Here is a 24,443-nt window from a genome sequence, read left to right as displayed (position 1 = left end):
AGAGGGAGTGCTTTGTTTGCCCCAACAAGACCTGCCTCCACCTCTCTGTGTTCCTCAGGGAACAGTATTGCTTCTTCACATTTGATCTTCACTGAGAAAGAGGTGATTAATTTTTCCCCCACTGAGTAATTAACTCAGCAGAGACAAGATACTTTTTCTTTGGGAGGTGCAATAGGTGATGTCAACTCTATAAACAGCTGATGGCTGCAGCTGAACTAAGTTTTTTCCTTTTTTTTTTTTTAAATTTTATTTTATTTTTTGTTTTTCTTTTTTTCTTTTTTCCCTGTAATATTTAGAGTAAGGTAAAGAGGCATACTGTGTAACCAAATCTCAATTTTACTGATTTGCTGAATTGCCTCATTGGGAAGGAACCCTGAAAAAGCCTTTTAAAACATAAAAGTATTTTGCTGAGATGCTTTCAAATATTCTTTTAATTTGAAGCAATACCTTATTTAGAAATTTTCCTTACTGTTGAGAAGGCTCAAACAAAACATTCTGGATAATTTTTATTTTCCTTTGAACACACAAAAAAATTCCCCACATCTTGGTTTGCACCAAATCTTTGTGGCTTTTCATTGTGGTTGGCCTGAATTCCCAACATAGATTCAATTTTATTAATATTTTTTAAACTTGAAAGAACCAGAACGTCATCTATCAGCATAGCTCAGAGTGCATCTTGCCTGTTTATCTCACAGTAGGAAAGATATTTTCCTTTGCTTCATTGCATTCTGTTTTATACAGAAATTCTCCTTGTGTTGCCCTGACAATCCCTCTGCCTGGCTGTCTTCACCTCTCCAGGCCTTTCCCTTGTATCCTTCTGCTCTATGTAGGTCAGTACTGCACATCCCTGGAGTCTCCTCTTGTCATTTCTGAAATGAGATGCTTCATTAGTTGCTCTCCAGTCTTCTGGCATTACCAACTTCTGCAGTCAGCTTGCAGACACCTCAGCTAGTGGCTGTCTTCCTCCCCTTGCTGTTTGCCCTACAGAAATAGTACCAAACACATCCATGAGTCAGAAACTCTGGGGAATGCCCATTAGTGTGTGCTGCATTTCTCCTGGGTGTGTTTCACACTCTGAATCTTATGGAACCTCATTATGTGTCTTTGGTATTTAGATGCTCAGCATACCTAATATTTGAGGAGGACAAATAAAATGTTTTAACTTTTTTTTAAAAAAACCAACCCTTAAATCACTGTATTTTGAGAGAGGGGGAGACATACAAATAAGAAGCAGCTCTATGCTTTCAGCTGAAATGGCTCTTGTTTTACCCTAAGAAAAAGAAAACTAAATGAAGAGGAAAAGAATTATGTTGTATGAATCTATGTAGCTTTCTTGCCTCCCCCCCCCCCCAGCAGTAGCACTGAAACTGAATAAGGCATAGAAGTTATCTTCTCCTGGGAAGAAATATTTCAAAGGTAGGAAACAGGGAGGACAAAGTGTGCATGTTCCAGAGCTCTGCACGCAATCACCAACAAATAAACCTGGCAGCATCTTCATTTTCTGTAGGAGTGTGCTCCATACAGCTAATCCCTTCGTCCTGAGTTGCCATCTGGAGTATGCCACGAGCAGGTCTGTGTAACAGAGGTGTTGCAAGCCTGTGACAAGCTGGGCAGTGTACTGAGGGTTTGCCAGCAGCCACAGGCTGTTCTTGCTCAGTCACACTTGGAGCCTCATACACAAAATGTACTCGGTGAAGGGCAACTGCCTCTTGTGAGAGGTCTCCTGGAAATAAAAGCCTGCATCATATCAGTATTCCCCTCCCACTGTTTGGGAGCACGATGGCCCTCAGCATGCTGCTCGGAGTGCCACTGGCACCCGGTGTCAGAGAGACATTCAGAGAGCAGGAGAAATACTGACAACAAAAAAAACCTGCTAAAGCCCCATGAGAGGATACTTGGCTCCCACTGTGCTAGAAACAACCCTGTCCAGTCTGAACGCCAGGCAAAAGCTGTGTGGCAGCTGGTGGTGGGTGGTTGTCCTGCTGCCCACCCAGCAGCTGCCCACCCAGCAGCTGCCCACTGTGCTCATTGCTCTCATCACACACAACTCACCCAGCCAGCAGCATCCCAGCATCCCCAGGTGCCCTATGTGCTGGCACAGGGCAGCTGGCAGAGCCCCAGCAGCACAGCTGGAGAGGTCCTGGGCATCCCCATCTCTGCCAGGCCAGGGAGCAGTGCCATGCCCAGCACCACGGGGCTCATGCTGCCCCCCCACCCTTCAGCAGCCACCAGTCCCCTGGGGAGGGGGACAGACACAGAAAGCTCTACAAGCTCTTCACAACCACTGGTGTTTCTGCTTCTGCCAGGCTGCATGGGTTTCATCTCTCCTGTCTTTTCCCAGCTTTGTCAGCGTCCTAATTGTGCTCATCTCCCTTTTATAGCAGGCTCATGTAGGCAAGTGCAAGTTTCCAGATTCCTGGCAAAGCTTTCTGTTTGAAAAGGGGAAAAAATATCTCAAAAAGGGCAGCCAAGCCCTGATGGCCGTGCAGTGCAGGACTGTTTATTTCCCCTTTCCAGACCTACACTCTGTACTGCTCTGTCAGAGCAGCAACAGCTCCTGGCAGTAGAGGTGCTTCCCACCCATTGGTCTCAAAGCTGCCTGCTATCAGTGGTGGACTCTCAATAGTCACATTTCAGGGACATAGGGAAGGACGAATGGAGATGTGACATGATCTCCTGCCTGCCCTACCTTACTCCTGTCTCTCCTGACAGATACAATTTCTCACCACCTTGAGACCAGGGCCCTCATGTCACACAAGAAGTATACAATCACCCATTAATCTTCTTCCTGATTTTCCCCCAGGAGCTGCTGTGTTTATTCAGCAGAGATGCATTTGCTCAGAAAGGATGCATGCTGTCTGTCAGCAGTGGCCACCCTTTCTCTGCCCCTCTCCCAAAGGCTCTCCCAGCAGGGAGGTGGCAGCAGCCTCTTGTTTCACTTTCGTCACTGGCAAAACATCAGGTGGGCCACCTGCACTCCAGAAGCAAAGTGCCAAGACCTTTTGTTGACATGAACCTCAATAACAAAATGTGCAACTCCTGTTTGTAAAGAAAAAGAGAAAAAGACAAAGGTTTGGGTCATGTGTCCTCTCTTCTACTCCCCCCAGTGGCTTTGATCCATTTTGGGCTTGGGTCCAAAAGCTCATTAAAAGGAAAGTACGGCCAAGTATTAGTCTGAAAGAGAGGAAAAATGGCTCATCCATCAGGAGAAAGACAAACAGTGTCAGATATGGGTTGCTAATTTGCTCTCCCCGGGGAGATCTGCTTCTTTTTCACCAGAAGACTGTTTTGCCACACACAGGGATGCTGAGTCAGCTTGATACATTCTTACTCCAGGCTTCCCATTTTCCTGGCATGACCCCAGGGCAGGCACCTCCTGTACCAGAGTACATCCTCTGGGATGCTGAATGGGCACTTAGGGAAGGGACACCTCACCAATGTGTGGATGGCACCTGCAGTCTCATGTAACAGCTGAAATGTGGTGAATAGATACACCCTGTAACTGCAGAATGGTGGGGAAAAAAAGTAAATTCCAGAGGGAAACCAGTTTGAACCATGAAAACCAAGTAAAGAAATTGTAAAGAAAAATAAGACATTTCTCAAGGGGGACAAAACTATCAGTTATATCAGTGACACCAGACCAGTACTCAACAGAACTCCTGGTCAGGACAAGGACTATGGAGAAACCTAAATGAAGATACAAATGTGGCATGACAACAAGAAAATGGGGTTTTTTTTGTCCAAAAGGAACTCAAAAGGCTTTTGAGCAGAAACCACTGAAGCTGTTGATTTGCAGTGTGGCTTGAAGCACGAGGGAAATGACAGAAAAATAAAAGTAAGATTATGATTTTACAAATATTAAAAAGCATAGATGAAATGTACATTCGTGATCTTTGAGTCCAAACAAAACAATAGAATAGCTGAATGAGATTCCTTATTAAAACTGAAGGGAAAGGGGACTAAGAAATGCCAATCACTATTGTCAAACTTACTGGAGACCTCTTCATTGTTGAGATTATAGGTTTGGTGGGTAAAGGCAAAAATATTGATGTGTTTAAATTTAGTTTTCAATTTCTTTTGGGAAAACACAATGCTTTTATTCAGAACCCCAGAAAGATACATAATTCAAAGTGTAGCATGTTTTGTGGCTTGGAAAGTGTCTCACTGCCAGAGCTCTCATGTTATCTTGCCTCTTCTCCTGCACTAAGTGTGGCTGTGCTTGTGTAGGGGGGTGTGTGTGTGTGTGTGTGTATGCACCTCTTTTCCTGGTGGATTTGCACCTTCCTGAAGTGGCTGCGTTTTGATCCCATATCTTTAATGGCTTTTTTCAAAGAAGTTCTGAAGGACAACAGAATGAATCTCACATTTGCAGGCAATATAAAAGTTGGAGGCTGGTGAAGGAGGAGGAGATCTGCTTATGGATGTAGTGCAGCTAAGAATGGTGGGCAGAGTGTGAAATGTCTGCTTGACCAATGCACCAAAAGCTCTGCCTTGCTCTGGGAGCTACTGTGAACTCTGGTTAAATGGTTAAATTTATCTTAATATCTACAGGTGCTCCTGTCAGGAACATGCTGGTGACAGGCATCCTAAGTGACAGCTGAGAGCACTGTAACAGCACATGGGAGAAAGGTCCATCTCAACAGATACAACCTGAAAATAAAGCCAATATTTTTCATGGTCAGGGGTATAACTCCTAGCTACAGTTTGCCATAGGTTATGGCCACTGTGCATTTGGCACTGAGATGGGGTGTTTTTCCAGATGATGTGCTTATGTTCAAGTAGAGTTGATCTGGGGAATGCTTGTGGTCTCTGCTGGTAGCTTTCATGCCCCACTCATCTTCAGTGGTAAAAACTTTTTACCACTGAAATGTAGATCCCTTAGAAATTATATTTGTGTTTGTAATACAGTCGTAGAACAGTTTTATTGAAGTTGCCCTGTTTAGTCACCTGTCCTACACTTTTGAAAATAGTCTGCACTGTAGGTCAGCTGTCCCGGGGTAACCCTGACAGTCCTGCCTAGCTTGTCCAAAACCTGGTGCTTGTACCAATTTATTCTTAAAAGAAAAATGTATCCTCTGTACAGCATTAGTCAGCAGTTTCCTTTGCTACAGCAGTTGCTATAGCAACTTGCTTCATTGGAAGGAGGGCTGCTTTAAGAAATACCATTTGAGTCATAGAGAAGTTGAGCAAGGATCAAGTCTCAGTGTCCTGAGTAGGAAGTTGCACTCCCACCTCCTTCCTGCCTCTTTCCAGGAGATCTGATAATACTCTCCCTCCTTTCTCTCACTGAGATGCCTGAGGCTTGAAACCTGCCCTGGCTCCCTCAGGAGCCTGTGAGACACTCCCAAAACCAGCCTCTCCCCAACTCCACTAGCTGCCTGCTCTGGTGACACTATCACTATCACTAAGATTTTTTTTGGTGAACTCTTAGCTATGCTCAGCATCGTTCCCATCTCTTACTGTGTGTCTTATGGCTCCTGGAAGGGCAAGAAATAAAGTGCCTTCATCTGTGGGATGCTGGGCCATGGGCTGCTGCAGAGCTCTTCATTGCTGTCCCCTGCCCTCTTCCTACTATGTCACCATGCCAGAGCAATGCCTGCTTGACCCAAGTGCTTTGTCAGCTTCAGTTATTGTTGGTTTTGCTCTAAGCTGGATATTTACTGCTTGGTAAATTGATGGATAACACAAGGCAAAGATTATTTAATCCTGTTTTGCAAATGGGGAAAGTTTAGATGGGTTCCTAAAAGTGATGCCATGAAGGGAAGTGGCAAAGAGCCACATGAAGAAGTGAGATAACCCATGGGCCAGTGTACCAGGGAGGAAATGGCTGAGGGCATTTGTTTCTTAGCTGGACTGTGGGTGTGTTTTGTAAGCAATGCGGGGCCTGCACGGGGAGGAAGGGAAGGAAGGGGACAGCTGGGGAAGGCAGCACCAGCTCACCTGCCACCAGGGAGGATGTGATCCCACCCGTGTCACTGGAGTCACACCAGGAGCTGTTCCAGGGCAGTTTCTGGTGGCAATAGAGAGAGAGCTCTTCCACAGCTTGGGTGCCATGTCTGGCTAAGGAGGGACCCTGAAAGAGGAGAGAGGGTTTAGCTGCCCTGCTGAAAACAAAACCACTGAGGCACCTGCACCACCCTGTTGAGGTGGAGTGGAAAAGATAGGAGAGGGAGCTTTCTGGCTTATGTAGAGGAGAACTGCACATCTGAGAAATCCCCACTTTGGCAATGTGTGTCTTCATTGGATGCTAGGAGCAAGTTGTTTACCATGAGGGCAATGGAAAAATGGACAGGTTGCCCAGGGAGGTAGCTGTGGCCTCGTCCCTGGGGATGCTCAAGGTGAGGCTTGATGAGGCTCTGAGCAACCTGATCTAGTTGAGGGTATCCCTGCTTACTGCAGGGGGTTTGGACTGGATGACCTTTAGAGGTCCCTTCCAACCCAAATTCTATGATTCTATGATTCATCACCTTGGACATGGCAGTGCTCTCACTGAGTGCTTTTGGCTGCCAGACCCAATTCTCTGCATTTGTTACCATTCATGCAAGGTATGTGTCTGTCTGCAGCCCTTGATTAAACCACTGCCTTCCAGAAGTACGTAGGTAATAACAGAGAATGAGTTTCATCTGATTCATCTGAACTTAGATATATATTTAATAATTTAAAACAATGTTAAATTTTATACACACTGAAATGCCACTGGCTCTCTAGGCTGATGTGAGGAGGGAACAAAATTGGTTTCTTGCTTCCTGAATTTGCAGAACACATTTATCCAAGGCTAGCAGAGTGCTTTGATTACACCAGCTGCAGATATTCATTCTTACTTAATTAAAGGTGGCCTTGTGCCTCCCATCCTACTGAGCCCCACACAGTGCAGGCTGCCAGCCCTGGTGCTCCAGCCTCTCACACAAAGAATGGACAAGAGGCAGCTGTGGACAATGGAACAGATCAGGCAAATGCTGGCAGCTCCTCTCTGCTCACACAGCAGCAGCCCATCCTCTGGGCTCATGGTGGCTGCTCCCAGCAGGTTTTCTGCCCACCATCCCTGGTGCCCAAGTTCAGTCACAAAGCAGCAGCTCTCCCTGCTGCGGCTGGGGCAGGGGGGGTTGTTCATCTGCGCTGGATTTGTTCTCACAGAGACAGCTTTGACACTGAGACATCAAAATCCCCTCCTAGCTAAACCTTCGTATTATTTTATTGCATTGCAATAGAAAAGTAGAAAGTCTGCGAATGCCTATACCTACCTCTGTAAATTATTAGGGAATGAAAAAGAAGGCTCCAAATTCTTACTTGTAGGAAAAAGTGATTTTTTTTTTTTTCTTCTGCATGCTGAAAGATTAGGTGTAGCACAGGTTCTGAGCAAAAAGTGCAGGGGACACTTGTAATCCTTGTCTTTCATTCTTTTGTGTGTGGTCTGATCGGCCAAGTGGGACACAGTGTCTCTGAGAGCAGTGGGCACAGGAGCTGCCACTGAGCATCACCCAGCGCTGGCCATGGCAACCCCACAGCTGCCATCTGCTTGCTTCTGCAAGGGAGTTATGAAGTTTGTCATTCCCTGTGCTGTCTACAGAGGACAGGGCCCGTTATAAACAGCAATTATCAAGCTAGTACCTCGAACAGGTGCAGAAGGCAAACACCCCAGAGCAGGTTTTACCTCAGTTCTAGGCAGAAATATCCTTGTGCATGTCTGTTGTGCCTGGGGTTCTCAGGGTCAGCTTGTGACCACACGACAGCTTGTCTGCAAGCTCAGGTAGTCTGTTTTGAAACTTTGTTTCTGGGGAGACCTCATGTTGTCAAATGACACTGAGTTGGCCTAATGCACTGGTCTTCCAGAGCAGCCCTTTGGGGCTGGGCACTGCTCTCAGCAGTCAGATGGTTTTCCTAACTCTGTCTTCAGAGACATGAGGTCAGGATCTAGTCACCCCTGCATCTGGGACCAATGGGAGGAAAGAGAAGGAGACATAGGTGGCTGCAGATGGAAAAGGGATCCATGCCAGGATGTGATGCTGCATTGGGGTAAATCCCTGGGCACCAGGGAGCCCTGGCTTAGCAGACTTAATTGGGACGACGTGGCACATCCCAGAGGACTTCACATTGAAAATTCAGAGGTGTTTCTGTTTTCCCTCTATTGTCTCTGTGAGCCCATTCTTTATTTTCATCACAATGGAGAAGTTAATCACAGGCATGCAGCAGAAATGTCTGCAGTGTGTAATAAGTGTTGGAGCTTTGCAGTGAAACTGCTCACTGTAACGAGAAGGAAGTGTTTCTGCAGAGAAACCTGAAACCAGGGAGAAAGAAGGTCAGGCTGTGCACTTGGACCATGACAGCAGAGGGCAAGGCCCACTGCTTGCTGCTCCCTCTTCCTGACCCAAAGACCTGGTGACAGAGAAGTGACCTTCTGCAGGAACCAGGCTTGGGCAAAAGGTGCCGGGGAGTGAGCCCCACTGACAAGACATCAATGTTTACAGACCCTGTGGTTCAGACACCATACAAATCAGTGATAGGTACCATGGCTGTACTAGTCTGAAGCAGAGCCAGTGGTGGGGATTGCTCTTATTGCTGTATGCCTCAAAGGAGTATTTTTATGGATGCTTGAACATAGAGTGTATGGTATTTTCCTCTTTGCAATAGAGGTCAGACCATAGAACTAAAAATATAACCCAAATTCAGCCCAAAGTGGATTTCTCCAGAATATTGCTTTTGACCAAACTGCTCTAAATTGGACAACAGTGTCTGGAAAATCTGTGTCCTTTGACTAGCTAGAGAAAAAAATCTGCTTGACCTTGGCAAATATCCCAGCTCTCCTCAAAGTGCAGAAAGTTTCTCTCCTTTTTGACCTCTTTGATGCTGGACTATTAAAGCAGATAGAGTTTAGAAGCTCTCAGGTTTTTTGCAACAAACTGAAAATGGCTGGCAGATGAATTCAGTGCGTGCAGGAATATGGTGGTTTATTCTTTCTCCACAAAGGCACAGAAGAGAGGCCTTGTTCAGCCAAGCATTGCCCACAAAAAGTATGAAGCAGAGCAGATTTCATCAGCTCCAGCCCAGAGACTGCCCTTCCTCAGAGGAAAAACATCATTCTGTGCCACATAAATCACCATTTTGCTGTGTGGGTCAGGAGATCAGTCTGCCATGTACTTAACTGGGCTGCTGTAGGAGCTGTCAGGAACAACATGCCACCTAATCTGCTGTACCAGGGAACTCATTTCCCCTGGTCTGAAACACTGGAGTTAGTCATCATTGCTTTATTAGACCACTCTTCCATGACGTAGTATGCAAGTGCTTTTTTAATTATCCTTGCAGTGCCTCATGGTGTTTATTCCACTGAAAGGCAAAGGAGCAGCACCCATTTCAATGGGAAGTGCAAATGTGGGCAGAAGATGCCTCCTTTATCCATGTACAGTGATCAGGTGCTGTTCTCTGGAGCTGCCCCTTGTAGGTTGGACAGAGGGAGGCAAATCCTTCAGTCTGTTTGTGGGGCAGGGAAAGGGCAGATCCAACCCCTTTGGGAACAGACATGAGCCGGGTGCCTGTCTGCCAACAGGTCCCTGCAGGTGCTGAAGGCAGATGTGCCAAGGGGCTCTACAGTTACTCACTAGCCAGATATGCCCAGTTGCCCACCTGCCTCCTGCCTGTGTCCTGAGAAGTCTGGGAATTTGATTTCCTGGCTGTTTCTTAGCTGGCTCTCAGCCCAAGGGGGGGAATCACAGCACCTCTGTCCTGCAGCCAGACTTGCCCTGAGCTGCTCACTTGTGGGCAACAGCATATCCATGAAACACAGCAGCTTCTTTGCTCCACTTCCTAGTATCCCATAGACTCTGGGCTGTGGCAGTCTCTGCCTTGTTGCTGACCTGGTCAGGAAACCTGAGGGAGGGCAATCCAAAGCACTCCCAAGTGCTCCAAATTAGGCAGGCCATTCACTGCATGCTAGGGAGTGATGGCTCATACAAATTGCATCCCTACACCTAAATAATGTGGGGAACCTTTTCCACATCAAAAAAACTACCCAGTTTATCTGACATAGCCTCACTTTCATTACCCCCCCAACCACTACTTGCTCCTAGATCTGTGTATCCACTTAGATTTACAGGCTTTAAATTGTGGGATTTTTAAATTTCAAATTGATTTTGAGAAAGTACAAGATGAGCTTCAAGTAACAGAATGTAATAGCTCTGGAATATTATACAGCATTAATCTCAGCATGAGTGGGAGCAAGACACTGAGGGATGCACAGCCTGAGAAAACCAGGGAGACTCAGTAAGTAGCAGGAGCAGATAAAAGCAGGCAGCTTGAGAAGATTTTTGGAAGAGAACTATCAGTACAAAGAAGGCAGACAGGAGAGAGACAACCCAGGCCACTTCCAGGACAGACCTTTCAGTGAGTGCTAGCAGCTCTGTGCTGCTGGATGTGGAATTATTTTATGGGTTTCTCTCATTTCCAGGCTCTTGGCAAGCTATTGTCTAGTGCCTGACCTAACGGGAAGTGCAACTACTTGACACAGGGAACACATCCAAGAAAAAAAATTAAAATAAAATTAAATTCAGAGGTTGGCTTTTTCTAATTTTAGCTTGTCTGTGAGTTATCTGGAGATGCATGCAACTTATTTTGGAAGATTTAGGAAGCAGAGGGTGTTGCCAGTTCTTGCAGTGTAAAAAACCAGATGTGCTGCATTTCTTGTGACAGATGATGAGCTGCAGAAGATACCTAATGAGGCAGTGCCAGTAAGGGAGGTTGGTTTTATACAGTTGCATTAGAGATTTTTCAAGTTAAAGCTGAAGCACTTGCCTCCCTAATGTTAAAGAGACAGAGATGGGAGATGGAGAGAGACCCAATGCACACATGGTTCCATGGCTGGGGTCATTAATGTGTGTGAGTTCTCAGGGATTCATATACTGGGCTACACCTGTAAAGGTGCTTTCCATTTCCAAACACTCCTGTAAGAGGGATGTTGCATTCTGCAAAGATCCCTTGGTCAAACAGGAATCCAGCTGGAGCATCATTCCAGCTTGTGAACTCTGGGAACACCAGGGTCCTGGAAGTGAAGTCACACCAGAAGGCCACAGCCAAGAGATTTGTGTTGTGTTGAGCCACAAGGTTCTTTGTTGTCTGCAATGCTCTGGCACTGGTTGCTGATGAGACTATGTGCATGTAACACACCTGGTTTTTAATCCAGTGTTTTACTGGCCTTGGCAACCAAGTGAGATTAAAATTCTGTAAGTTTTCCCTCTCACCCTGGTAATGAGGGTTCCCATCCCAGCAGAGGAGCCGGGCTGTGACCAGAGCAGTAGCTTGGGCAATAAATTCTGTGAAGGAAGGTGCCAACCTGCGGCACTGCCTGGCTCCTTGGAAGCTGTGCGGAGCCTGTTGCTCCGCGGCTCCCGCTGCTCGCTTCAGCAAGGAAAAGGCAGTGCTGCCCCGCAATGGACAAAAGGGATGCGGTATCCCGAGGTCTCCTTCAGCATCAGGTTTCCGACTTCGAGGGAGGACAGGCTGCAAAAGAGGCAGATCCGTCTCTGCTGATCTTGCCTACACACTCACAAGGTGCCCGAGTCCGCGTAGCAGAGCTGCTGCTGCTGCGCACCTGCGGGGCCGCGGAGGAGTCGCGCAGCCTCTCGGTGCGGGGGGTTCCTTTCCCTGTTATTCCCGTCCTCCGGTGATGCAGAGGAGTGTGGCACCAGCAAGTGACAGCATGCGGAGAGGCTGGGTTGTGCTCCCAGCAGTGTGCTTGCTAATACCTGTGGGCTTTGGATGATGTGCAGGAGGAATTACATTTTCCAGCCTAGGTTGGTAGAAACCACTGCACAGATAGGTTTTTGTTTTTTTTTTTTTCTCCCTTCCCTGTCTTACCCTTCCGAGAGTCTGTGGGTGGGGATGGGGGGTGAGGGGTGTGTCTTTTTCTCTTTGTGGTCGCCTGGGAATTGCCATGAGTAAGTCGAAGCCTGCAGGCAATTCGGTTTTGACTTCCACCACCCCTCTGTAGGCTTGGGCAGTGAGGCATGGATGCCCCTGTGTATCCTTGCTGGTTTCTGAGCTGGTCAAGGGGCCCAAGCTCACACTCTGGGTGGATGCTAATTTACTGAGGAAGCCTTGCTGCTTTGGCAGATGTTCTGCATTTCACTACATCAGAGATTCAGCTGTCAGCAGAGAGGGCAACATGCATATTCAGGGCCTCCCTTAATGTCAGCCATTGCAGAAAGCATCTGCCCCTCAGCAGCAACTGCTTGAGATGCTGGATGGCAATCAGTAACACACCTCCACATGCTCTGTGCAAGTGGGGGAGGTCCCTTGCAGGGCCCTTGAACCTCACTCCATTTATCAGAAGGGCTGATTACTCTGATCTCGGCTCTGGGAGACTTCTCACTAGCAAGCTAGGTGGTGAATTTGTAGTTCATCAGGTGCAGCACACTTGCACCCTATGGAGCTAATGAAATCTTTTCTTCTCACTACTCTTGTGAGACTCCATCTGGAGTATCATGTCCAGCTCTGGGGTCCCCAGCATAAGAAGGACACAGAGCTGCTGGAGCAGGTCCAGAGGAGTGCTACAAAAATTATCAGAGGGCTGGAGCAACTCTCCTACTAGGACAGGCTGAGAAAGTTGAGGCTGTTCAGCTTGCAGAAGAGAAGGCTCTGGGGAGACCTTATAGCTGCCTTCCAGTATTTAAAGGGGACTTACAAGAAAGGTGGGGACAAACTTTTTAGCAGGGCCTGTAGAGATAAGACAAGGGATAATTATTTTAAACTAAAAGAGGGTAGACATTTTTTACAATAGATCTGGTGATACACAGGCACAGGTTTCCCAGAGTGTTGGTAGAAGCCCCATCCCTGGAATCATGCAGGTTCAGGCTGGACAGGGCTCTGAGCACCCTGAACTAGTTGAAGATGTTCCTGCTCACTGCAGAGGGGTTGGACTATATGATCTTTAGAGGTCCCTTCCAACCCAAACTATTCCATGATTCTACGATCTCCCACTCAGCTGGGAAGTTTGTGTGTCATATGAATCAAGCACTGCATGCAGCCAGAGGTGCTCAGGTTGGGCCCATTAGACATCTGCTTCCTATCCCTAAAGCTTCAGCACTGGTTTGCTGCAGTCACCCCAGACTTGGTGTGCAAATGTGCCCAGAGAATGCCTGAAATGGGACACCAGCACAGCAATACCAGCACACAGGCCTGGCTGCAGAGGCCTCAGCCCTGCTGGAGCCTCAGGCCAGGCTACAAGATCCATCCCCTGTGCCATCAGTAGGATAGTATAGGTCCTGTCTGATCTGGGCTGACAACATTTGGAGCCACAGCTCCTGTGGCACTGTGGAAGGCCATTGATCAGGAGGGTGAGGATGGCAATTAAGGAGAAAGCTTTCCCCATTTGAAGCCATCTGTCCTGCAAGGAGACAGGGTTCACCAGGTCCGGACAGGACTCAGAGGAAGGCCCTTGCCAGCAGCCTAAAGAGGCAATCACAGAGTCCCTGACCTGTGGGATACGTGTGCTATTTTCTTTTTTGTAAGTCAGGCATTAAGATAAAGCTCTAAACTCAGAGTCACCAATACCACAGGAAAATTTTTCCAAAGGCTCCAGAAAAAACTGAATTTTAGCAAACTGGTGATTTTAGGGCCACCCAGTAAAACTCTGATGCTGGCTAAAACAAAGCTAATTGTAGAACACAGAACCTCTCTGAACTGGAATGCTGCAGCTCTGGCCATAGTGCCACACCGTGTATGTTTTCTGCCTCTCTCCTTGCAAGCTATTGATACCACCCCCACTTCCATGTAGGCTGCAGCTGCCACTGTGCCTCTGCATCTCAGGCCGAGTGAGCAGCTCTCTGGAGGATGCTTTCTTCTAGGAATCAGGACACAAAAGCCACTGGAGCATATTGTTCAGCATCTCCCAGTGAAATGGGAAATTGAGGACAGAGAACAGGATGGAGGCAGCACTTGTCACTGATCCGTTTTGCCCTTTGCCCAGGAAGGAAGCTGAACCATCAAAACATGAAAAGAGCACTGATATATGCATAGTGAGGAGTAGAATAGAAAGGAGCCAGAATCTATATCTGCTTTTGAACTGCTTAGAAAAAAGCTAATGTGCACTTCTTCCAAGATGCTGGAAAGTCCACCTTTCCTGGTCCTGGAGCATGTGCCAGCTCCCAGAAGCTCTATTAACTGTCTTATTAATGTCCCTGCTAAATTAGTAGAAACAGACTTGAGTGGACACTTTTGAAATGTTACTATTTTCTCACCTTTGGCTGGCACCTTTTAGGCCTTCAGCTGCTGGGTGGGTAGGTACATTCAGGGCCCTGTTTTCCAGATCTTGTGATGTTTGGGCCCAGCCCTCGCTGCCAGGTGTTCGTGTATCAGCCCATGAGCCGTCTCGTTGCTGTTAGATCTCTGGGTGTAGATAGTTACAAGTCAAGAGTTACTGTCATACACCAGGACTATCACCTGGAGAACACCTTTGGTGTAGGCAAAGCTTGGCACAGATCTCTTCTCTCCAGTGAAAATCCCATTAGAAGTGTCTGTGAAGGCTGGATGCTGGCCCAGCTACCTGGCAAGCATGGCCACACCTCTGAGATGGTCAGTCCCTCATGTGCCAGGCCCTCCATTCCCGTTGGACTAACTTGGGCCAACAGCTAAAACTGCAACTCACTGTTGCAGTATAAATATGCAGTACTGAATGTTTGGTGGTGATAAAGGCCAAGAATCACAATTTAGATTTGGAGCCAGGAAAGGAAATAGTTGTGCAATAGCATCACTTCCTATTCAGGTTCTCTACAGAAGGGGAATCAAGGTCTGAGATTAGAACCCCAGGGTGAGGCTGACACACACTGAGGGATGCTGGACCTGGGGGTTGTTTTAAGTCTTCTCAGTTGTGACCTGTGTGATCTGTGCCTCTGTTCCTCTGGCACTTCTAACAAGGCTGGGAGATATGGCTCTAGGCTGCTCTTAGACACCTTGAATTCTTGTGGCGCATTTGTTAGCTACTGTGAGCAAAGTCCACATTATTTCTGAACAAGCACATCCACATAAACATGTAGCATATTTTTATCTTACAGGTTATCAGCATCACAGTTGTAATGAATACATTTTAACTCTCCTGAGCATCTCTATTGTCACCCATCTCTATTTTTTCAAACTGTAATGTAACAAGAGATATCAGTAGCATAATACCTCAGGCTACTATACACAGCAAAAGCGTCTCAGCTGGCAACAAAACCCCACCAAGCTCTTTCCTATTGTGTTTCTTAGAGCAAGTGTGGTGCTCTGCTGCCAGGATGGGACAACCACCTTGAGAGTTCATGTGGGTGAGAGCACTAACTTGTGCTCTACCACCCTAATTCAGCCTTTGTTTTGATGGAAACAGTGAGGGAGACACCAGTGCAGGTTTTCAGTAGGCATAATCCAAGCTACCTAATTGCTGGCTGTTTCTGTACGGGGCTGACATTGCCTCCCCACTTCCACTGCCCCCTCTGCTGTAAAAACAACCTAAGTAAAGGCCATGAGCATGGTGTGCACTCACCCTGTAGCCTCTCACCAGATGTAACAACACAACAGGAGCAAAGCAGAAGCAGGGACAAGGTCTCATTTTCACCAGCAGCTGCCATTGGTTTGGGTCAGGCATAAGATGAAGTTGCACCATAATCTGGCATTCAAACCCTTTCTGTTGCTGAAGCTCAGCCTTGCAGTACCCGATCCTTCAGGTGAAGCCTCTAGCCCAGAACAGATGATGCAGAACATTCCAGAATTATCTGACAGTAGAAGATGGAAACCTCACAAAAGAGTTTTTGCGTCTGCTGGTGGGCCCTCTATGTAGCTTTTCATAAACCAGAGGAGCTTGTGCCTACTCCCTTTTTTATTTTTAATCTCTCAGACGCCAATGCTGGCTGACTCAGCACACATCATGCAGCAATTGTTTGTGAACAGGTGTGTTGTGATTTACTGCTTCATGCAGTGCTGTGCCCCATGCAGTTCCTGTCTGGGGAGGCAGGGGAGGTGGGCAGCAGCTCTAGCACCCTGGCTGCCTGCAGGCTGGCCACCCATGTGGGGAAGTACAACAGAAGCAGGGGAATGGGCCCACCAACCAAGCAGGACTTGCTCCTGAAGCACACCTGTGAGATGAAGTGATTTCAGTCTGAGGGCGTGTTGGTCCCGTGCCAGTGAAGGCAGTCCCTGGGTGCTTCACTTGTAAGACCTGCCCTATGGGTTGCAGGATTACTGATCCAGCACCCAGGAGCTTGTCACCCTAAATGCTTGCTTGCAAGATTAAAAAGAAGAAAGAAAGAAAAAAAACCCTTCTATAAGGGTCCTTTAAAAAAAAAAATAAAATTGTTCAGTCAGAAACCATACTTTCCTATGCTTCAAATACCACATCTTCCACAAATAAACTGTGAACATTGCATATGCAGAAAGGAAATTATGAAGTATAAAAAAGAATAGGTTGCTAATAAACAGACTTCTACACAGAATGCTTTGGGTTGGAAGGGACCTTAAAGATCATCTGGTTCCAAACCCCCCCACCATGGACAGGGGCACCTCCCACTAGACCAGGTTGCTCAAGGCCCCATCCAACCTTGTCTTGAACACTTCCAGGGAGGGGCAGCCACAACCTCCCTGGGCAACCTTTTCCAGTGCCTCACTACCCTCAAATTAAAGAATTCCTTCCTCATGTCTAACCTAAATCTCCCCTTTTCAAGTTTTAAACCATTTCCCCTTGTCCTCTCACTACACACCTTTGTAAAAAGCCCTACCCCAGCTTTCTTGTTAGGCCCCCTTCAGATATTGGAAAGTTGCTATAAGGTCACCTCGGAGCCTCCTTTTCTTCAGACTGAACAACCCCAACTTCTTTACTCTGTCTTCATAGGGGAGCTGCTCCAGCCCTCTGATCATTTTAGTGGCTCTCCTTTGGACAAGTTCCAGGAGCTCTGTCCTTATGCTGGGGACTCCAGAACTGGACACAGGACTCCAGGTGGGGTCTCAGAAGAACAGAATGGAGGGGGAGAATCACCTTCCTTCCTTCCTTCCTTCCCCAGCTGTCTGTGCTTCTTTTGATGCAGCTCAAGACCCGGTTGGCTTTCTGGGGTTCGAGTGCACATTGGTGACTCATGTTAAGCTTCTGGTCCATCATCACCCCCAAGTCCTTCTCCTCAGGGGTGTCCACAATCCATTCTCCTCCCAACCTGTATTCATGCATGGGATTACTTTGACCCATGTGCAGGATCTTGCACTTGGCCTTGTTGAACCTCATGCAGTTTGCACAAGTCCACTTCTCCAGCCTGTCCAGGTCCCTCTGGATGGCATCCCTTCCCTCCAGTGTGTTGGCTTCAGACAGTTTGGTGCTGTCAGCAAACTTGCTGAGAGTGCTCTTGATTCCACTGTCTGTGTCACCAACAAAGATGTTAAACAGCACTGGTCTGAGTACAGACCCTTGAGGAACACCCCTTGTCACACATCTCCATTTGGACACTGAGCCACTGGTGACAACACTTCGGGTGTGACCATCCAGCCAGTTCCTTATCCAATGAGTGGTTCATCCATCAAATCCATATTGTTCCAGTTCAGAGATCAGAACGTTGTGTGGGACGGTGTCGAATGCTTTGCACAAGTCCAGGTAGATGAATTTATTTTCTCAACCTTTGTCCACCAAGCCTGTGACCCTATTGGAAAAGGCCAAATTAGTCAGGCAGGACTTGTCCTTAGTGAAGCTGTGTTGGCTGTCACCAGTCACCCCTTTGTTATCCACATGCCTTAGCAGAGCCTTCAGGAGAATCTGCTCCATGACCTTACCAGTCACAGAGATGAGACTGACTGGCCTGTAGTTCCCTGGGGTTTTTTTCCCATTTTTGAAGGTGAGGGTTATATTTCCCCTGCTATGACTTTTCAAATACGATGGACAGTGGCTTTGCAACTTCATCCACCAGTTCTTTCAGGAGCCATGGGTGAAAATGAAGAGCTATTTTTGCAAGGCCGTCAAAAGGAAAGTAACTTACTTTGTTTTATGGCCTCTGTTGCCCCCTCCAGTCCTACATTAGTAGTCAGTGCTGTTTGTAAAACAACAATCTTGGAAAAATCTGCACTAATTATAAAGTCTTAGGCTCATTTGATGTACATCTGACATGAATTGGAAGTGAAAATTGGGGTCAGAATTTCCTTTTCTGGCACTGCCAACTTTCTGCTAGAAAAGCAAAGCTGGTTTATGGAGGAGACAGCTTTATAGGAGAGAGGACTTTATGGGAAAAGAACTCAGAGGAACTTTCAGTGCCCTCAAAACTTTCTGCCCTCTGTGTGAAATGCATCTGTAACCTGCCTTTCTGTAACCTGTGAGTGTGTGCAGAAAAAAATATGCTTAAAAAAACCTTGTAAGCAACTCCATTTTTCTCTTTAGCGACAAGCCTGAAGGCAGGCGTGCTCATCAGGTGTGTGTTCCTCAGCTCCACCAATTGGAGGGAGTCCCAGCCCCAGCCTCACGGAGGAGGGTGCTCAGCTATAGACAAAAGGAAAAGCACTGACTGCAGAGCTTTGTAAAGCCACATCACTGTGGTAATAACCAGCAAGTGCTGCCATTATCTTATGTATTATCTCTACTGATAATTATTTTTCAAGTCAGCTAGACAGGGCACCTTCAGAAACTGCATACTGTGGAGTGTCACTTTTCATGAGGCAGTTCTAGAGGCAGAAGGGGAGCCAAGAGCAAGCCATGCTACTCTAATGCAGACAGGGGAGCAGGCTGTAGGGAGTCAGACCTGGATGAAGCAGAAAAGGGTAATCTCTCCTAGAGATGCCTGTCTTATGTAAGGACACACAAGAAAAGAATTCAGCTCAACAGTGACACATTTCATTGAACTGGTACTGTCCAAAATGTGTGTTTACACTGTTCCTTCAAATAAGTTTTTTAAGGCACATTTGGAAAGGCAAAACCACTCTTCCTCCTACCTCTGGGAGCTTTGCTGTGTGCACCCTCTGTGCCTTACAGACTGCATCCAAAAGATCACATCTGTCTGTAGCTGTACTCTGGAAATGTCTGGGCAAAAAGGACAGTAAAGTGGTGTCTTGTGCTTGTGTGTATCATGACTGGGTAGGTAACATGAGCTGGACAGAGGTTGTTATGTTTCCTAAGGATTTAGAAATGAAATGGCACAGTTTTCTCTCTCTGAAATAATAATTAGGAGACTGGGAACCTGGGCTACAAAGATGCTTTAAACTGGGAACTGGAAAAGCCAGGTGGCCACAGTGGTGGCAAACCAGCATATCAGGGACACACATCCCTGAAGCATGGGGGAACAAAGCCTGACCAGCACCCACCCCCCACCCCCCACACACACTGCCTCCAAAAAGTTATTTTTTCTGATTCTCTTTAGGTTTCACTTCACTGTCCCATCTCTTCAAGCCCACTTCCTGGCTCTGCAGGTCTGAGGAACTCCCATCAAGTTTCACACGACCAGTGACAACAGCCCTGAAGACCAAAAGCTGAATATTCACAATCTTCCCTATTGTCCGTGAGTAGGAGTCTTACCAGCTATTCTTTGGTGATCATATAGATGCATGTGGAAGTGCAGCACGTTTCAGCATAGCCTGCTGGTGTTTTGGAGATGATGAGGTTAAATAGATGGAACTGGTAGAGAAGCGTGCTTGCTCAGAGCATGGTTCAGCATGTATGATTTTAACTTGATGCTAGAAGAAAGAGAGGATGATTGCCAGATTGATGGTTAAGAAAAATGTCAATTTAATTGACAACTGAACAAACAATCAGTGAGGTAAATCTGGAACTCTGATATACCCAGGCTTACACTATCATTCCTGAGTAGAACAGGCTACTCAGGAAAAAGAAAAGATTTTTCAAGGAAAATTATAGCATTTTTAAAAATAGCCTTTGATGTTTAAAATGCATGTAATAATGATGAAAGTTTTCAGAGATGCAGTTGGTTTAGTTCTGCTTGGCTTGGTTCTCTTGTTCCTGTGCTTCTCAATCAATCATGAAAGAAAAAAAAATTAAAAATAATTTCCTGGAATGAAAATGGACATCTGCACCAAAATTTGAGATGAACTTTAACCAATTACTTGAATGCTAAGTGTTCTTACTGTGAGCACTGTGGAGCTGCTCCTTTATCATGACTCTGGTGGTTCAGAGGAGCAGAGTAAGGGAAGTCTTTGAAACCTCCTGTTTCAGCCTTATGGATGAGGAAAGTGTATTTGATGCCTGGTGAAAGTCTGGAGATCTTAGGCTTGTGCAACTTGTCATTATAGTGATACAGTTAAGAGTGCTTGAAGATGGAAGTTCATATCCATTTTAAGATGGTGCAAGTACAGTGCAGAGGGGAGCCCTGTTCTTCTACATGTTACCTACATGTTAGTTACTACTTCTGTAGTAAATCAGATAAAAGAATTATCTGAAACCTTTGCTAGGCTCCTACCCAAAGCTTAGTACAACCCTAGGACAAGGGGCTGGCTTACCTTTCAGCTGGATCAGACCCCCTTTTATCTCACCATTCCTCTGAACAGCTGTTATTTCTGGCACAGGCTGGGGGAACACGAGCAAGCATCTATCTGCACATCCACAGAGAGATCTGGTCAGCCACAAGGTCCAGGAGGAACCCTCATGCAGATGCCACTGACCCACTGGCACTGATGGGAAGCTTTTCCTGGGACTGGGTGTTCACACTGGCAGTGCTTGATGCACTCCTGGGACTGAGACACCAGAGTGCTCTGAGAGCCAATTGCAAAAGGCAGAGCTTCCTGTAAATCAACTAAAACAGATATAAAAATATTCTCGGTCTTCTTACTTGATAAAAAAAAAAATTAATTACAGCTGTAAAACCTAGTAACTTTTAAAGTTGAAAACTATGTTTAAATAAGCGTGGCTGTTTAATTCATGTGCTGCAAGGGTTTTCACTTCTGACTGAGCATTGCTGAATGTATGAGTCTTACAGCAATAATCAATTTTAAAAATAGGTAGCTGAGACTATTCCCAAGAGGTAGAAGCTTGTGGATTTACAGTGAAACTGATTCCCCCCTGTAAGGAAAATGAAACAGTTATTCAGGTTCACCTGATAAACACACCAGCAGTGACAACTTCTCCACTAATAAAAGATATGACAAAATTAGAGTGTTAAACATTCCACTTTAGGAAAGGTTTACCAAAAGAGGCCAGGACTTTAAATTGAACAAGAAGAATAAAAAAATAAATTCTAATATTACAGAATTCTCCTATTCTCCACTTTCATCTGAAGCTCTCTTGAGAAAGACCACCACAGGTCTAGGTGCAAACTGCCTTGTTAATAATCAAAGGTGAATAAAAATTGTGCAGCAGCACACCTGTGAAAGGTATTACAAATTTAAGCAGCTGAACTGAGGCAGCAGAAAGGATCAGGAAGAATTGAATTAAACAAATAATGGCTTTGCAGTACCTTTTGGTACACGAGGTATCATATAGCGGGTGCTAAATGACAGCAGGGCCAGAGCTTGTATTATGAGCTGGGACTAGAAAAGAGAGAACAGCTGGCAAATAGAACAGAGGAAAAAAAAGCCAAGGACAGCAGGAAAAAACATGGAAAACTGGCACTTTAGAAGGGAAACTTTTTACGTTTTCACATTGAGCAAGATGACATCATTTCTACTGGCTTTAAAACACTACCTGTTACAGCCTTTCGGTCCATCTCACAGAGAATATATGGTTTATGCACTAAACAGATACAGTCTGAAAGTAGCTTCTGCCTAAAAGGCACATAAAATGCCAGGAGGATAAAGGAGAGGCAAAAATGAAGAGCTTCCAAAAGTTTGAGTCTTCTGCCATTTGGAGATCCTCACTGGAGCACACAGAGCCTGTGTCCTGTGAGGACACAGATTTGAGGGGAGTAACCTTTCCAATGAATGACAAAAACATTTGCCATTGTTTCTCTGTATCATCTGCTATCTTGTCCTAAGCACATGAAAAATGCTTCTTGCAACAGTCAGGCAAATACCAAGGGTCACCCGGTCTAACTGGGAACCTGGAATTCTTCCCAGGCTCCAACCATCCCAGCAGACAGATTACCCCAGCTCACACACCCTTACTGTTCATGGCAATGAATGACTCTTCTCCACCCCTCCCAGAGCAAGTATTTGCCTACTAAACAATTTGCCCTGTTACTACCTACATGGCAGTAATATGTTACCAGCCCAGTTCTTCAAGGGACATGAAGTGTAGGAGAAAGAACTACAAAGACAGGTGAAGAAAACTGAAGAAAACTGTTTAAATATTGAACATGCTCTTCCCAAGCACTACCAAGGTATTATACATAAATGTCTATGTATTATGTATAAGCAGAGTAATCAGGCTTCATCGAGAGATGGAGCGGAAGGAATAAAAAGAAGAAGAAATAAAGATTTAAGAAAACCTAAAATCTAAGATAGTAATACTATTGGCAAAGAGTATTGCAGCTGCTTCTCTCTAGACTGGCCTCAGGGCACTTGATTTTGGTGTTGTTCATCTTTGAAGGCAGCCAGGTAAAGGCTCCACATCATTAAAATGTGTTCACAAGCCATTTGTTTCCCCCTGGGTTCTTAACCAGGACACAGGAGAGGTTCAATTTAAAAATCATTTTATTATTAACATAATCTTCTCATTAAGCCAAGTGTGGGTCATGTATAAGGAATGTCGGTAAATATTCCATTTGAGGCTTCTTTTTACATATTTCCATTGATAAATAAACTCTGAGTTCACATAAAAAAGTTAAACTTAAATAACTAATATATTTTTTTATAACTGGCATACATTGGTAAAATACAAATATTCTTGTACTCAACCTTTGCTCTAAATAGAGATAACAATTAACCACACATCACAGTTATTAACAACTAAAAACAAGAGCTCAACTGATTTTCTGGCCTGGACTAAAATAGAGATGGAAACAGAAAATTCACATTTTGACTTTGGGCCAAAAGAGGTTGAGAGGCAGGAAGAGAACAGTTTTATTAACAGCCTTGTTAAAAATAGTCTGCTCTGCCACTGAATTTTAACTCGAATATATTATTCTACATTTGGTAGTTGATTCCATTATAATTTTATGTAACACTCAAGTATCACTAACAAAATATGGCACATCATTTGTGAACAATATAATGATGTTTTCAAACTACCAGGGCAAAACCAGAGGCGATATGAGAGATTTGGTTCTGGACAGCCACTCTGTCCTCTCAGTTTAATACTAATATATTGCATCACATCACTGGCTTGGCCACTTTCCTGCAAAAGACTCAAGTTTGTTACCTGTAGCTCTAAAGTTTTTCAAACTAAGCAGTTACCAGGCAGGCTGATATGCTGGGCTCCCTCACCCACAGGTCAGACCAAAATCAGCTGATGAAGATGCCCTCTCAAAGGACTCTGGGAATGATGGTAAAAGGGACCACGGGACTGCTGGCTTCCAGCTCCAGCGCTGTCAGGAAGCATTCGGTGGCAGCATCATCATTGCCTTGAGCCTGCAGCACCTCTCCCAGGCCGTTCCAAACCTCATGGGCTGTGGAATTCACCTGGACAGCATCTCTGAGAATCTTCTCTGCCAAACTGTAGCGCCCGAGCTGGTGAAGGATCAGTGCCTGCAAGAAAACAAAGGAAAAATGGTCAAGATCGGGCAGCAGGATTTTCCTGAAGCTCAAAAGATAAATCACAACAGTGAAATAAGGGTTCAAGGCAGCTCTTCAGTTCAAAGCATTACACACTGTATAATACATCTGCTTTCTACAGAAATATCCATTCACCATGTTCAGCTATGTTACTATCCCAGAAAAGTTATGGAATGGCCCTGTAAGAGAGATTTATTCTAGGATCATGATAATCCTAATTGTATGCATTTTTACCTTGTGATTCTGTACTGAAAAATGCATATAGACCACACATCTTTGCTTTCCAGAGTCATCCTGTTTACATGCATACAGATTCCTTCTCACTTATCCCCTCCCAACCCCTATTCCTTGGACCACAATTTTATTTTTCTCTGTACATTTGTCCCTTAAATCCATACCAACCTAAGCATCAACTACTAGAAAGTACTGAAATTCTATGCAAAGTCTGATTTAGCCACCAAATGCTTTTGGAATTCTGCCCATGAAGCTGACTTGCACCATGGACAGACTGCTAACTCCATGCTTCAGAGCATGAGAGCCATCCATGCTCTGAAGAACAATACAGAGAGCACTGTCTAGTACTGGCAACAAGATAAATAAACGAGATGAAGGCTAATTTCTGTCTGCCCAGCAGATGTTCTCACATAGAGATGCTAGAGGGCTCTTCTGGTTTGGGATATTTTTGAGCTCTGCGGTGAGTCAGCATTTCCAGAGTGAGTGAACAGCAGGGTCAGTGTTTTTTCCCTGAAGGAAAGTGACTGTCAGTGACTGGTAGGTATCAAATGTGAAACAACAAAAAAATGAAGCCAGGAGGTGGAACATATAAAGGTGGTTTGGCTGCATGTACCTCAGTGAAATTAATGTTC

General features: G+C 45.6%; 1 protein-coding gene and 1 long non-coding RNA gene across 8 annotated transcripts in view; one reads left to right on the top strand and one right to left on the bottom strand.

The window, feature by feature from the left end:
- The window catches only part of LOC139797028 (uncharacterized), a 42,923-nt gene extending 23,114 nt beyond the window's left edge, over window positions 1-19,809 (top strand). The window contains exon 2 of the long non-coding RNA XR_011726253.1: window positions 19,338-19,809. This is a non-coding gene — a long non-coding RNA (uncharacterized lncRNA). The remainder of the gene's footprint in view (window positions 1-19,337) is intronic.
- A 2,730-nt stretch (window positions 19,810-22,539) lies between these two features.
- Window positions 22,540-24,443, bottom strand: part of TTC7B (tetratricopeptide repeat domain 7B) — a 116,382-nt gene continuing 114,478 nt past the window's right edge. For all 7 annotated transcript variants that reach the window (XM_071745781.1, XM_071745776.1, XM_071745778.1 and 4 more), the window contains one exon: window positions 22,540-23,550. In XM_071745781.1, the coding sequence (XP_071601882.1) occupies window positions 23,329-23,550 (222 nt within the window). In that variant the 3' untranslated portion in view covers window positions 22,540-23,328. The remainder of the gene's footprint in view (window positions 23,551-24,443) is intronic.

Source organism: Heliangelus exortis, chromosome 5, assembly GCF_036169615.1.
Source record: "Heliangelus exortis chromosome 5, bHelExo1.hap1, whole genome shotgun sequence".
Classification (NCBI taxonomy): Eukaryota; Metazoa; Chordata; class Aves; order Apodiformes; family Trochilidae; genus Heliangelus; species Heliangelus exortis.
Note: the sequence above shows the minus strand (reverse complement) of the source record. Positions and strands in the feature narration are given on the sequence as shown.